The 16,867-nt window shown below is 24.2% G+C and overlaps 2 protein-coding genes across 2 annotated transcripts; one reads left to right on the top strand and one right to left on the bottom strand.

Annotated features, from left to right (window-relative positions):
* Window positions 1–9,556: 9,556 nt before the first annotated feature.
* Window positions 9,557–13,044, top strand: LOC145832456 (lactadherin-like). Its single transcript, XM_082939771.1, has 4 exons — window positions 9,557–9,686; window positions 10,276–10,437; window positions 12,194–12,378; window positions 12,907–13,044. Exons 1-4 carry the CDS (start codon window positions 9,557–9,559, stop codon window positions 13,042–13,044), a joined length of 615 nt encoding a protein of 204 aa, XP_082795897.1.
* Window positions 13,045–14,682: 1,638 nt separating this feature from the next.
* On the bottom strand, window positions 14,683–16,571 carry LOC145832455 (ras-related protein Rab-10-like). The gene is made up of 5 exons (XM_082939770.1): window positions 16,451–16,571; window positions 15,760–15,820; window positions 15,305–15,443; window positions 14,963–15,052; window positions 14,683–14,811 (listed from the first exon to the last, which is right to left on the bottom strand). The coding sequence occupies exons 1-5, from the start codon at window positions 16,569–16,571 to the stop codon at window positions 14,683–14,685; spliced, it is 540 nt and encodes a 179-aa protein (XP_082795896.1).
* Between the last annotated feature and the right edge of the window lie 296 nt (window positions 16,572–16,867).

Below are 16,867 nucleotides of genomic sequence, written 5' to 3'. Positions count from 1 at the left end.
CAAATAAACAATTCCCTACAGTTTTTAAAGCTTGCACTGACTTTATTTCGGTAAACAAAATAGATTTAAACAATGAAAACGTTAAACAAAAACAACAAACATGTAGGTTAAGATTTGTGCATTATGAGCCAAAATCAATTTTTACTGCGAACATTTTTTTCTTTTTTTCTCAAAACAGCTGCAAAACGTTTAAATTTTTCTGCTTTTTCTGGCCGACTTCTCTTGAAAAGAACATTTCAACTACTTGAGCAAATGGGTGACAAAAGAAATAGTTTCGTAAATATTTCGAATACATCCTCAAAAATTTTCGGGAAAGTGTATGAATATAAAAGTGATAAACAACATTTGATGTAAACAACGAAAATTATGTAGGTTAAAATAAACACCTTTTGTATTTTTAAAAACATTTCAAATTTTGATTTAGTTTTAAACTAAATCATAAATAATTTTAAAATTAATTATGCATGGTTTCTAGAAGCTTTTATATATACTTAATAAATACTATTAATTACCAAAATTAAAGTTACAACCTTATATTTTTTATTAAATTTTTTAAACTTGCATATTTAACACATAATTGTTGTAATTAAAAATGCTTATTTAGAAAAACAGTAGTCGTAAAAAGTTTGTTTCCCAATAAACTTTTGCATATATATTTAAATTAAAACTAAACGTATTTAAAAATAAAACAGTATTTTTTTTCACAATAAAAACCTTATATTATTAAGTATTTTGAATACGCAACTAAACAAATACATTTCTGCAATACCTAACAATTTTTCTTTTTTTTTTTGAGAAAAAATTTACAAATAATAATAATAGTGACTTTACTTTAATTATGATATTTTTTAAATAACTTAAACATTAACTAGCTATTGTAAATAATTGGCTTATACGTTATTACATTTTAGTGTAAGTTTCTTACGTATTTACAATATATTTTATGTTTGTTTATATTTTGACTTGAAAAAAAAACTTACCGCGTATTTTTTTATATTTATAGTAGGTTTTATGTTTGTTTGTATTTTGACTTCAAAAAAATGTATAATAACAAAAATATTCACCGTTAGAGAATTTAACACAAAGAACACTTGAAACGCTCACAATGTTTATTTTTTTAAAACTTTCAAACAAAATATAAATCTTATAAAATGAGTTTTAAAGAAAGTAAACAGTAATAAAAGTATAACGGTATTTTTATAGTAAATTTGAGTAGTAGAAAAAAATCAAACGGATAATATTTTAGTAACATATCTTTAGGTTTATTGTGAAAAAAATATGTACATAAAGTTTTTAACTAAAGAACTAGTGTTTTTTTTTCCAATTAAAGATTAAAGAAAATAATTGGTTGGTAATTACTACAGAAAACTATTTATCGTCTTAATGTTTACCAAATCTTAATAGTTAAGATTTGTATGCATTTTAAATATAATTAATGTGAAGTTAAGAAAATCTAAAGTTTTGTTTGTGTTCTTTTTCAAAATTTGTAAAACAAAAGTTACTTTTTTCACTATCTTAACTTAGTATATTTAATAAATAAATTTACCTGCTGAATAAAATAATTTACTTTAGTTATTTTAGACTTAGAATCAGATGAAACAACAAATAGAATGAATCTAGCAAACTGTTTAATCTACATTATAGAGCACGTACAATTTGATTATTTAATAATTTATAATTTGCTAATAATACGTAATATTAAGCATTATCAAGTTGTAATTAAAACAATGAATGTAAAAGTGATTATAACAATCTCTTATGTAGGCACTAGCAATCTTTTGAACCTATATTTAAGAGGTTATCTTTTTTCTGGTCAGTAGTACAATTTATAGACCATAGAAATATAAAAACGTTACAGAAATAGACTATGGACAAATAAAAACTTCGTTTACGGCATTGCTTAAAAACGTTGTTGGTAAAGTTATAATTATTCGAATTTTTTTTTATTCTGGTAGCTTTACACAAGTTGTTTTACCTAATAAAACTATTCACAGGCCGGTAGCTTCTGCTTAATGGGCATCGGGCTGTCAGTTTAAAGCGAACTACAATGTCCTTTCCCTACAGCAACATTATTTCCATTAACCTTATTTATTTTGGGTGTCGTCATTTTTTATCTTTTACCTTTGTTAAGACACATTTAATTTTAGGTCCAATCATTTAGCTTATTATTTTGAAAACTAAATTGGCTAAATGTTATTGCTATTTTGCAAAAGGAGCAATATTCTTTATTTTTGAAGAAAAGTTTACTGATTTCTAAACATTTTTAACTGTTATATAAGAAATAAACTTTAATAACTTTAACACTTCTTTTTTTTGCTTTTACAGCTAAATTATTTAAATTAAGCAGCAATGATGATATAAATATATATATTTTTTTATATTTTTTTAATTAATTTTTTTTAATTTAACAGTTGTCTCTAAATGTTACAATTTACTTAGTATTCGACAAGGTTTATGATTTTGAGTGTTTTTTACTTAAAACTCACAAAATAATAAATTATTTAGAAATTCTTGTTATACACAAGTTAAATGTCAGTTTAGAAAAAAAAAAACTAATACTTATAAAAATGGAGAAACTTAATAAGTTAAAAAAAGTGACTTATAAATTTTAGTGGGTTCTTTGATTTTAAAGTTTACTGAAAGAATCTTAAGAATTTTTAATCACAAGTTGCAGGTGTTTTTGTGTAAATTATAACATTAGACAAATAGAAAAGTTTAAATTAAATATATTTAATGAAAAATGTAAATTTTAAGGCAATGTTCTTTTAACTCATAGTAAAAGTGAACTATTTGTAACAACTATAAAAGAAACAAATGATTTGTGTACTTCCTAGTTTACTTTTGAATATTTAATAGTGGTCGTAAGTTTTTTTTGCTATCTAAAACAGCTACCGGCAAGCTTTAAAAACTAAATTACACTAGAAATAGTTTTATTTTTAGTCAAAATATTTGTTTTATTTTCAATCATTTTGAGTTTTTTTTTCACACAGTAATGTATTTAAAGGTATACTCCGATTTTTTGTAAACATTTTACCATTTTGATAGTATTCTTATTCCCTAATTAACTCCTTAACACTTTTAAATAAACTTTGTTTTAACGACCTAGCAGTTTAAATTTTATTTAACTAACTAGCTTTGAAAAATAAGTTGTTTTAATATTTTTTTAACAATCAAAAGCTTTTGTCAAACCAATTTGTTATACTTAGAAATATTTTTTTTTTACGGTTCAATAGATTAAAATTTCATCAACATAAACTATTTTAAGTACTAAAACTTTGTTGTGATAAATAACTAATTATTAAATGTGTACTAAAATGATGTTTTATAGTCTACTAAATGATTAATTTGATTTATAACAAGTTAATCTGTTAGAATAACTTTAAGTTAGGTGCTAACTAAATGAACAAGGTGTTAATACTAATTTAAGTTATTAGTAAATATGTACTTATTTTGTTGAGATTAAAAAGACAAACCAGTATAGTCACCTGGAAATGCAATAAAGGGTCTAGGACTTGACAACATTAAATGTTTTTTTAGTTAGTCTTGTTACAGATTTAAAAACATGTTAAAAAAATTAGTTTTTAAAAACATTACGTTGATTACTTTTATGTTGTTGGTGTAGTAAATGAAAAAAGGTCTCTATAGTAGATAATTAGTAACCGTACTTTGTTGTTTGCAATATTGTTTGTTGTTAGTTTTGCGTCCTACACAACGGTTACCTTTTAACATCTTGTCCAGGTGAATATTAAATTGAACAAAAAAGGCAGCAAAAAATAAAGTTGAATAGAAACTAACAAAAAAAAATTTATTGCGGTTTACAGAACTTTCTTTGTTGGTCTTTTTACATAATTCTTTCTTTCACGTAGTAATAGTCTAATGCTAATACTTTTAAAGTCCTTTACTTGAGTCCTGGCTACGTTCAACAACTGAGATAACATAAAAGTAAAGTAATAAATTGCAAAATTACTATCAACTAGTGTTATCATTCACAAAAACACAAACAACAGCTTGATATTCTTATATGTGTAAATATATTAATAGTTTTTTTTTTACGTTTTTGTAAATTATACTTGACAAATTAAGTTGAGGCTAAATGATTATTTAACTAAGCCAAGCTAAATTATTTAACTAACTATTTAACTGCTCTTTTAACAACCAATGTCTAGTTTCTAACATAGTCTAACAAGCAATGTTCTCAAGCTTTACTTTAAAAGACCCCTTTAAAAGAATTTAAAAAAATATGTTACTATTTAAATTATAACCATTTGCAACTCCAGAATATCTAACGTAAGTTTCAAATTATGACCAAATGACACCTTTGGCCCTTTAATCCTATACCTATTGCCCTATAATCCCCTGAGTATCTGTCATGGCCCACTTTGGGAAATCCTGCAATAAAGCAAACGTTTCTAATAAAGCAACCAAACAGTACATTTGATATACAGGAAATAGTTTTAAACGAGGAAATTACAAATCTTCATTCAACAAAACTAACAAAAGACTTACAACAGAACTGGCAAACTATAATCGGAATTTAAAAGATAACAACACAGATTATAGAATTAAATGGGAAATACAAAACAGTTTATTACTAAACTCGGCTGCAGACTTTGTAACTCAGAAATGATCGAAATATTTAAATTAGACAAGACCAAACACTTTACAAAAAAGCGAAATACAAAATATATGCATTCATTACTAAAAACCTTTTTCCTCGAATAAGCAACATTTTCTTTCTATACTTTACAAAATCTTTTTCAAAATGCACTGACTCTTAATTCAGTACAAAACTAAGATCAGCGTAGTTTTCAAATTTACCTTACTGCTTAGAAGCCTTCATTATAACTACGTCAGAATACTTATAAAAACTTTAAGATTGTTAATTTTTCAAAACATGTTTGATAAACTCTAGCTTTACTTATGATTATATAAAATAGAAATGTCTCATATACGAAACAGCTTTATAAAACTGTTGCTTATTATGTAGCAAAAAAATATGTATACAAACTGTTTTAAGTTGTAAAACTGGTTTTATACAAAATTTTGGTTTAAGCTACTAGTCTTTTATACTATGCTCAAGTATAGTTTTTATAACTGAGTTAAGTTGTACAGATAAACAATAATCAATGTTTGTTTAAATATTGATCTTCTAATGATATGCTCTTTTGATGCTAGAAAATATTTTTTAAACTTAAAAGTTTTCTAATTTGTTTTCATTTGTTTCGCTAGGTAATTTGATGATGAAACAAAAGTGTTTCTTTTATACTTATGTTTTACTATTTTAAAAACGCTTTAGGTAAATGTATGACAAGTGTTTTAAGGAAAAGATAATCAGAACCATAGTTGAAATATTGTTTTTTTTTACTATGAAGTGTATTTAAAAACGACTTAAAATTATTCTCTTTTAAAAAATAACGGTAATTCAGTTGCTTTATGCATTAAACCTATTAAAAAAAATCTAAAAATAAGCTAGCTAAAAGTTATTATCATCTTGGCAGAAAAATAAAACATAATATGTTTAAACAAGGAATTTTTTTGTTTTCTTAAAAAATACATTTTTTGTTACTAGAAATGTACTTGAAAAAGTTTGCATCTATTTCTCTGTTTTTACAGTTTAAATCTTAAAGTTAGGCGGAAATAAAGCCTAATGAAAAACAAAACTTTTAATCTAAAGTTAATTGTAAAATTTATGTTATTTTGATATTTGTGCCTAAGATACAATTAATAAATTCTTGTATTTATATTTTTTTCTTTAACATCTTTTTGAATTACTACTGACTAAATAGCTAATTTTCTATATTTGTTTTACCTATGTAAAAGTTAATGATAATTTGACAATGTTAAGCGTATTAAAAAAAAGTTAAGTTAAAACTTAGTATATGATTTTATAAAATTAAGTAGTTTGTTGTTTTAAATTTAATTTAAGACATCCTGATGTTTTACAGAATTTTTCAATATATTTATTTAACTGTTATTAACTGTGAACTAGTTATTCAAAAAAAAAAAAGTAAAAAAAACTAGTAAATTAAAACAAACTAAAACATTTTATGTAATTCCTAACATATTTTTGTTTTACCACAACGTAAAAGCGGTATACAGAAATTTAGAACGAGTGGCAAAATTTTAGAACGTTAATGTTGAAACATTTTAGTCACACTTATAATTTTAGTCTGTTGCAGTTTTAGTTTGATGATATATTTAAAAGTTATTTCGTGTTTTTTGTTAAAAAAGTAATACTTGCTTGTATACTTATGACTAATAAACTTTTTATCACTAGCTACAAATAATTTTATTAGACACACTAATAATTTTAGTTTTTAAAATTACCATTGCTTTGCAAAAAACAAGCTTAAAATAGGTTATAGAACAGCTTTATACTATTTTTTGATACAAATAGCTTTTCTTACTAAATTATTGTATTAGTTTTCATACTTGAAATTAAACCTGTTAAATGTATTACACAAAAATCTAAAATATTATAAAACTATTTTAGTTCTAATCAGTAAACTGACTTAAACTTATTTATACTTGTAACTTAAAAATTGTTAGATGGTTTTTAAGGTAAACAATGCTTTACTATTTTATAAAATACTTTTCTAAGAAGTTTTCTAGAAGCGCAGTTTCACATTTGTGTATGTACGAAAATGTTAAGTAAAATATTATATGAAGTATTGTGAAAATATTAATTACATTTACTTATTTGTTTGCGATAAGGGTTAACCAGTTTAACTAGCAACATAAAATACTTAATTAGTTTAAGAATTGAAGATTATTATACAATAAGTTAGTGTTTTACAAAAAAAGCGTACAGTACAGTAGTAAGAATGAAAATCATTTTACTTTACAAAGAAAAATTATCATTAAGTGAAAACCTGTTAATTTAAAATAAGTTTTTTAAGAAAACTATCCAAATTTCCAAATTTTCAGTCCAAGCAGTGACTTTTTTTTCTAAAATTTTTAAACTGTTATTCAATTAGTATTTTAACTTAAACATAAATTAATAAAACTACATAACTTATCGACAACAACCATTTTGAATAAAACTTTTTTCATATTTACAAATTAACGGATACAATTTGCCGACCACTGCAATAGTATGTTTTAATAATAAAAGGCAAATAAGTAACTTAAAATTCTTACAATTTTTTAACTTTCCTAAAATATATTTTAAATTTACTTTAAATCTTCTTTTTACTTTACTTTATTTGCTTATTTAAAGTTCGTCATGTTAGATTCTACACTATAGCAACTTGATTTTGAGTAAACTTTTTCTAACAATTAATGTTTTTATTTTACTAAAAATATTCAAAACTTAATTATATTATTTTGATATTGTTCTTTAATATATTTTTGAAGTTTTTGTTATAATTTTTTTAGTTTTGTTTGAAAAACATTGTGCACAACAAGTATACGGTTTAACAGTTTTAGTACTTAGATTTTTTGAACATAATAAACATATATGTTTATTTTAATTAAATAATTTTTTTAGAAAATTATTTTTCAAAAACGTATCCACTGTAAACATAAGTAAAGTTTTTTAACGAAGTGCAAAAAAAAAGAAATACTATCATACAAGTGTACTTAACTTAATTTATAGTGATTTACTAGTTGCAAAATAGTTTTTACATATTTTACATAATCCTAAAACTAATTTAGTTGATAAATGAGATAAAATATACATAACTTTATATTTAACATTGTTTTAAGAATAAATAAAAAACAAATAAACATTTAATCTTAAACCAAATTTTAATCAATTAAAGGATAAACATTTAGTTTATCTATTTAGAAAACAAACATGTTTACCTATACTTAAAAAAAAAATAGTATTAACAACGAATTTAAAAATGTATAGTTACTTAAGTTAAAAATTTACCTAAAAAGTAATTTATTTACTGTTGGAAACTTAAAAAAAGCATATGCGTTAAATTATTATAATTTACGACCAAATAAAAAGTAAACTGAAGTTTAATTATTAAATCCAAATAGCTAAGAAAAATTGCAAGTTATAAACAAAACATAATTAAAACTATACCAAGTATAAGTCAAACTAATAAGGTTATTTTTCAATATATATTTGCAGAATATTTATTATTAAACATTTTTTTACTACACTTAGCTGTTATTAAACAAACACTCATAATTTTTTAATAAAAACCTCAAGGCTTGGATTGGTAGCTCTTTTTTTTTAAATGTTAAAAATACAATAAAATAATTTTTGTTCAACAACTACTATTAAAAATAGAAAGGCCATTTTTAACAAAGCTTAAAATTTCCTGAAGTTGTTTAATAACAATTGTCAATAAGTGTTTTCATTTATAAGAGCTGTTTTAAAATATTCATTTTTGAAATTTATATTAAAAAATATTAAAAAAGGCGCAGTTTTAATTTACTTCAACAAGTACCATTTTAAAAGTTTCACGTATCAAAATTGAAGTATATAAACGGTTAGCAAGCGTTATTTACATTGTTTTAGTTGATATATGTATCTAGAAAATTTTGTAAAACTACTCAATAGTGTTCTACAAGCAGTTAGATCAACATTCGTTTTTAATACATTAGTGATTAAAAAATATACAGAGAATTAACTTATGTAGTACAGTCTTCTTTTAGTAAAAAAATAACACATTAAGTAAAAAAAAATCGAAAACAATTACTTTATAAGAACTAAATTTTTGCAAACAACCTTCAAAATTTTTATACTTATAACTCAACAAATGGGTAAATATTATTTTTAAAGTATTAGTAAGAAAACTTTTTTTTCATTAACAGTGTTAATGTTTACTGTTTTATGTTGCAATTTAAAGTTATTATATGTGTATGTAGTGTTTATGTTCCGTAAATAGAGTATAAATATTTGTAAGGCTTTATGGACAAATAAAAAGCTTGTATACATGTTGTTAAGTGTCTTAAAAAATATACTTTTGACCATTTGGTGACCTAGGTTGTCTTCATTACATCTTACCGGTTTACATTAATGTACATACAAAGTACTTTACATTCCGCAGATAATTTGGTAAGGTGAAAATATTTAAAAAAGAAACTAGTTTACCTTATACAGAAAATTTTGTAAGGTGATAACCATCTTTTAAATGAAATTAGTTTTATTTTTCCAATAAGAATGAGCTAACTACAACAAATTATTGTGAAATTATATCTAATACCTTACCTTTATATTAAGAAGACAATCTAAATATAAATACTGAGTTTTTTTTGATAATGTTGTCTAATTCTAAAATCTAAGTTGCAGAATATTTTTTCAGTAATTAACTGTGCAAAGTATTAAAAAGGTTGAAGAGTATTGTTTAAGAAAATTTTCAAGTACACTAGAAATAAAATATTTAGTTATTAATGTGTTTTCTCGTTCACCATGTAGTTAGACTTAAGTTTTCTAACACTTTTATTTTTTCTTTTAATAAACAATATAAATATATTAAAATTTCAGATTTTTAGGAAATATTATTTAAGTTTAAAGAAGTTAAAACTGTAATGAGACTTTAGTTTATAAATTTATTAACGTAACTTTTTCTACAGTTGTATAAAAAGTTATTCAAAAATGATCGGATCAGTTTTCATTTTGCTGAGTTTTGTTGCCACTTTCGCGAAAAGCCAAAACTGTGCTGACTCGTGCAGGGTTGTTTGTGACGAAAATCCCCTAATAAGACACCCAAATCACTACCCACACGGTAAGAAGGGTTAAAAAGGTGAAAAAGGTGAAAGAGGGCGAGATGGGCCCCAAGGAACAACGTCACCTAGCAACATAGAGTTTATGAAAAATATTGAGGAAAGAGTAGTCAAACTGGAAAATATTGTAACAAATTTACCAATGAAATATAAAAGTTAGAGATAAAAATGTTTCATTATTAATTGTACCCTTACTACTTAGAGTTATAATTATTTATTAAATATAAATTTCATTTTGAGAGTTACTTATGTATATAATTTTTTTCCAAGTATTTTATTTTCTATTTTAAAATCTTATAGTTTTAAAATAAAAAATATACTTGTTTACTACTATTAGGTAAAAACAAACTTTAACCAACAAAATATGACACTGAATTTAATACAATAATTATAGCTTTTTAGACAGTTAAAATCCCGAATATACCAGAATACATATATTCAATAATATCTGGCCAACAACTAGACGCTAGAAGCAACAACTAAATTATAACAGCGTTGTTTAATTTAAATAAAAATATGATTAAATCAAAATAGTTGGATACCTATTATATATAAATTTTATTGCATGCTTTAGATTGTTTTTACTTATAGTTGCAGTTTGTGGGTCTGGTATTCAAGACAGAAGCGTTGTCAGCGACGATCAGTTAAGCTCTCCTTCGTATTGGAGTAACAATGAAATTTTTCTTCCTAAAAATGCAAGACTGCTTGATACTTCAAACCCTGGCTGGTGCCCATATGGTACAAGAGATCCAGGTGAGTTTTTAAAATTAACGTTGATATATCAAAATACTAATACTAACATCTGTATACTTTTAAAAACCACGTTTTAAAGATTTCTTGATGCTTAAACAGCTAGAAAAAAAAAGTTAAAGTGGGAACAGGTCGAAATTGCACAAAGATAATTTTGAAAAAAGACAAATTTTCACGAGGAGACAAAAATGCACGAAGACAATTCTGCACCAAGGGTCAATTTTGCACGAGTTATAATTTTTTCACGGTGGGTAATTTTTGCACGAGAGTAAAAACAAAACTGTAAAAAAAATCAGAAAAAAAACTAAAAAAAAAGTTAATAAATAAAAAAGATAAAACAAAGTTACTGACCGAGGGTGAGGGGTAAGGTTAACAGTGACAGTAAAAATAAATACAAATGAAAATTATAAAAAAAAGAATGATCAAATAAAAAGAAAATAATTAAAACAAAAAAGCTACCGACCGACCGAGGGTAAGGGTTAGGGGTAACAATGATAGTTAAAAAAAAAATCAATTTTGTGCAAAAATGTCTCCGTGAAAAATTGTCTGCTCGTGCAAAAGTGACTCTTTGTGCAATTTTATCTACGTGCAGTTTTATCACCTCTTGCAAAAGTGTTTTCGTGCAAAAGTATCTTCGCGCAATTTTGTGCCCTCGTTCAATTTTGTACGCTCGTGCAAATTTGACAGCTACCCTGTTTAAGTATAAATTGTTAGTTTATTAATTTTATTTGAAATAAAGCTTTTTATAAACCTTTAATCATCGAACCATGAACAATCATTGGATATATAGTTTATTTTCAATCTTTTTTAGAACTTATAAGTTTATTAATTATTTTGATCTTAAATATGTTTAAAATATTTATATTTAAACAAACTTTTTAACTATCGCATCTGTTAAGATAGTTCTTGCTTTTAGCAATTAATTATTTATCAAATTACATGTAAGTGTTAATACACATGTTTAATATTATTCATTATAATTTTAATTTATACAAGAATGTAACAAAACAAAATTTTTACTCAAGTTTTAATGTTAAAAACATTAATGATTTGATAAAAAAAGCAAACGAAAAAGTGAAAAAGGAGAGTAATTTTGAATTTAAAAAATATCAGACGTAATAAGAAAAATTGCTAGATTCAAAAACTAATTTATTATTACATTTTATGGTAAAGCAAACGTTTATATAATATTTAGATAGGGTTTCAAAAACTAGACCAAGTGGCTCCCTCAGGAGGCCGTTAAAGAAATTAAGGAAACTATGGGGTCATTAATTAAAACTTACACTAGATATTCTTGAGTTGATGATGAGGAGCAAAAAACGAGTCATAGGCGTGTTAAAGAGTAGCTTGAAACTTGTAATAGATATTATTAAAAAAAATAGAAAATTTAGGGGGCCACAAGCCGTCAAAGGGGGAGCCACGAAGCTATAATTTTAAACTTACACTAGATATTCTAGAGTTGATGATAAAAAGCGAAAAAAAATGGTCTAGGCGATTTTACAAGTAGTTTTGAAGCTTATACTAGATATTTTGAAAAACAATTAGGAAAGTTAGGAGGCTACAAGCCGTAAAAGGGGGAGTCACAAGGCATAATTTGTTCTTACACCACTTTACAAGACTAGAACGTACACCACATATTCTTAAAATGATGATGAAGAGCAAAAAAAGGTCTTAGGGGTTTTTGATAATAGTTTTAAAACTTATGCTCAGTATTGTTGAAAAAAAAGTATAATAAATGTGTAAATAACATATTATAAAGGTCAATTGTACAGCAATGTATGGATCCAAGTAGATTATAAGAAACTGATGACGCTGCACGGAGTTGCGACGCAGGGAAGTTCAGCAAACGTTAAAGAATGGATGACGTCATACCGGGTAATGTACGCGAACGAAAGTGAAGAAAATTTTACTGCTGTGATGGACAGCACAGGACTTAATCCTAAAGTAAGTATGTTGTTTGACTTGGTGACTAAATTATCAAGTGTTAAAAACTATGATTTACCATGTCATTTGTTACTTAAAAGTATTTTCGCAAAAAAAAAATTATACTGTTATAAACTTTTATTAGTAAAGACGAAAAATAAGAGTTTTAATTAACAGTTAAACTGTAGTTTAAATAAAGTTTTAACTTTATTTTTATATTTTGATTGCAATAACCTTAACTAATTAACCAAAAGATAATTTCAAAACTTTTACACATTTTTTACTAGCATTAAGATGAATAATATTCAGATTTTTTTGTATTTTATCAAAGAAAGATGCTTACCTTTAAGCTTTTTATTTTCTTTTATCTTAGTTTAGTTTGTGACATCACAGAACGTTACACTAAAGATACGTACATGAATGTTAAATATGAAACTATATATAATTTAAACCTAGAATATCATTTACTAACTTTGCAAAAAATTAGTTTAACTAGAGTATTAAATATTAACTAAACTAAAAAGTATTAGGTTATCAAAAATATTTTAGACATTCCAAGGTAATATCGACTCTTCAACACCGAATATGAATAAGTTCGACCAGCCAATCACAGGACAGATATTCAGAATTTATCCAATCACTTGGCATAATTATTCAACAATGAGATTTGATTTTCTTACTTGTTAAAATTCAAAAAGTTAATCGACGTGTATTGTACTTGAATAAAATCTTTAGTTTGGTTATAAAAAAAGTGTTTAAAGCTTTTAAAACTTTTGTTTGTTTGTTAAAGGTGTAAATGAAAATACATATTTATACATTTGTGTTCGTAGATATATGTACTGTAAACTTATAAAAAGTGCTTCTAAATATATAACTAATTTTAGTTTTAATATTTTAATTTTAATTAAACAAGTAAATGATACACTACAAAAAATCTTCATTAAATGTTTTAAATAATATCAAAAACATCGCATTAAATTTTAACTAGTAAAGATATTACATTTAACTTTGAGTTTGATATTTTCACTACAACCACTTTTAAAATTATTATTGTTACTAAATTTTTTGAATTTTCTGCAAAGATTCAAAAGTTTATTTTCTACAAGTTTATAAACAAATGTCTATTTAATATACACAAATCTAAAGTCATTGAACTTCTTTTAATGCTGTTTCAACGTAGTATAAGATATATTATTGTCATAATGCATATTTTTATGTGAAAAGTGCTACAAAAACACTTAAGTTTTATAAACTTAAGATTCTTTTAAGTAACTATTTTTGTTATTGAAAGATGTTTTCATTATGACCTTTACACATTAAACATAAAACTGTTACTAATCTTTTTGCTTATTTCTAAATATATGTAAATTATGGTACATTATATACGTTTTAAGCTTTAAATAAAGATAGCTTGCAGTAAAAAACTAAACGTACTTAATTTTCTTAGTTTCAACTGAAGTACATATCTTTACGACTAAAAAATGGTGGTTAAGAATAAAAATACTAGAACTTTTAAATTTAGGCTTGTTTAAAAAGTTTTCAATTAAAGGCTTTAAAGATTGGCTAGTCAAATCGTATGTGTTTCGCTTGATTAAACATTTGCTACTATATTTATCAGCAACGAACTTATTTTTAAAACAGTTGCAGTATGAATACATAACATACTCAATCATATTTCGTCAGTAATTAAGATATTTGTTTTGTTGTTTTAGAAATAGTAAAAAACAATTGCGACAACATTTATTTATGGTTATTATATTAAGGTTGAAAAGAAAACATGTATTAAACTTAGGAAAGTAACCATATATAAAGTGTTTTTTACTAAAAATATAATCCATCACTAACAGTTTAGTATAAAGTCAAGCAATTAAAATGAAAAATATAAGTATCAAAGTTTCTAACTACAACACATTTTATTTAATTTTGTCAATTTTACACTTTAACATAACAATTTTTTTTTGTGTACCGTTTTTTAATAAGAACTTTAGAACAGATAAAGAAAAAAACAAAAGTAGCTGCAACTAACTTTTTTTTTCTACAACTTAAATCTAATAAAGTATTTAAAAAAAAATTTGAGTATTGAACACTTTTATTTCCCCTTTTAATTAAAGTTAGATTGCTAACAGCAGCCATTACTATAGTTTCTTCTACTGGAAGTAATTCTAATACCTTTTTTTGTACCGGAATTTTTTGATGGTTTCTGTAAAGTTTTATAAACAATAACTTAAAGTTGAAAATTCTTACTATAATAGTTATAAAACAGACTAATAGTTCACTACAGTTAAAACGGATGTATGTATAAACTTCAGAATTCTTGATTAAAAATTACAGTTCAACAGAATTATAAACTACCTTGTTCAAAATATCAGTAGCAAGAGCTTGAAAAGCTTCTTCTATATTGATGTCACACTTGGCTGAGGTTTCTAAAAACTTCATTCCGTGTTTTTTAGCAGTCTGTCAATAAAATAATACCTTTATAACTGTTTAGTAATGTGGTTAATAAACTATATATCACCAAATTTTTTATGTGTATGGTTAGTTGTTTTTACTTATTCTTAATTTTAAACAACTTATTTATAAACATTTAGTAAAAATAACAACTAACAGATTGTCCTTTTTGTTTAGAAATGACTCTCTCATCATACAAGTCACATTTGTTACCGATCAGTATTTTTTCCACATTTTCTCCAGAATGCTGATAATGATAAAATGTTATTAATTGTTTTCTATGTTTTATGCTTCAACGTACTTATAAAGTATATTGTATATATATGGCAATACTTAAGAAAACTGTCTTTAAAAAAATAGAAATAAATTAAAGTTTATAAGTATCAATAATAAGCATTTATATACAACTGAGATAAAAAGCACCTTTAAATTTTAAAGTTAAAATGTTTCACAGACAGTAAGTGACCTTATTATTAATTCAGTTTTTTTATATACTTACCCATTTGATTTTATCCAGCCATCTTGATATATTATCAAAGCTTTTTTTCTTAGTTACGTCATACACAATTATTACACCATCAGCTCCTCTGTAGTAAGAAGTTGAAATCGTGTTAAATCGCTCTTGACCCGCAGTATCCCTGTGAAAAATCTTTAAGTAACATTTTTTCTTGTTTTGATCTCCGCACCAGGCTTGCTGTTTTTATTATTTAAAAGTATACTCGAATGTGTCATTTTAATAGAAAAGTAACAAAAGTTTATTGAGTATTAAATGTTCAGTTTGTATAGCAATATAAGTGTTCTGGCAATTCTGCTACGAAACAGAACTTTTTCTTCATTAAATTTGGCACAAAATAATTTTACTAATACGCATTTTTTATTACTTTAATAAAATAATAAAATATTTCACTTAAAGTTTTTATTACAAGTTTTACTTAAAATTTACAAAAAACTTACCAAATTTGAAGGGTTACGCTCGTTTTATTTAACTCTATGTTGGTTAATCTGTAGTCGATACCTAAAAAAATTTAGTTAAATTAACAAATGAAATTATAATTGGCTAAACTATAAAGTTTAAAGAGCTTTTACTGAGATTTTTTGTTTTTTACGGAAAATAGTTTCAGAGAGTTTAATAAATAATTTGTACATATTAAGATTGTTATATAAAATATTAGGTATACTCTAGAAAATAGTTTTAATAACGTTATTAAAATTCACTAAATTATTTTTACTAACACAATAAATAAATTTAAAAAATAAACAACTGTAGTTAAAACATTATACTTCTATTTTTTATTAATGTTTTATCTTTACTGTTTTTTTGTTTTAATTTGAACATAAAGTTACACACAAACCTTAAAAACATTATTTGTAGAACAATTATTAAGTATTTTTGTAAGATTTTTAAAGGTAGAAAAAGTTATTGAAACATTAATTAAAATTTGTTATACTTTAAAAAATGTCGTTATACACTAAAATTCCTTTTTTAAATATTTGCAAACTATTGTTTTCAGCTTTATTAAAAAACATTATGTTTTATAATTTATATTTAGTGGAAACATACTAATGTTTCAATAATTGAAATAGCTGTTAATAAAACTTAAGCAGTATATTATAAAAAAAAATCTAATAACTAAACTATCCTTACCTATTGTAGGTTTTTGAGACGTGTTAAAAGTACCATTAGCAAATCTGCACATCATACAAGTCTTTCCAACATATGAGTCTCCGATCAGTAAAAGTTTAAATTTTAAAGCGTTGTAAGCCATGTTTATTAACTATTTTGTGGTAATTTTTGTAAAATAAATTAACTTACCCTATATAAAGTTTCAAACTTTGATTATTATTTTTAAAACAGTTTTGTTGCTGAGTTAAGTATTTTGTTCTGTGACAAAACTTAGACTAATGTGTTACTTTTTTGAATGTTATAAAAAGGAACATCGTCTAAATATAAATTTGCTTAAACATTTTTAAAGAAAAACAAATTATAAATAACAAGGTTAGTAACAAAAAATATTTATTTATAAGTGTACTAAAAAAATCGTGCAATAATGAAACAAATTAA

The sequence above is a fragment of the Thalia democratica genome, chromosome 3 (assembly GCF_965202585.1).
Source record: "Thalia democratica chromosome 3, ktThaDemo2.hap1.1, whole genome shotgun sequence".
Taxonomy (NCBI): Eukaryota; Metazoa; Chordata; class Thaliacea; order Salpida; family Salpidae; genus Thalia; species Thalia democratica.
Note: the sequence above shows the minus strand (reverse complement) of the source record. Positions and strands in the feature narration are given on the sequence as shown.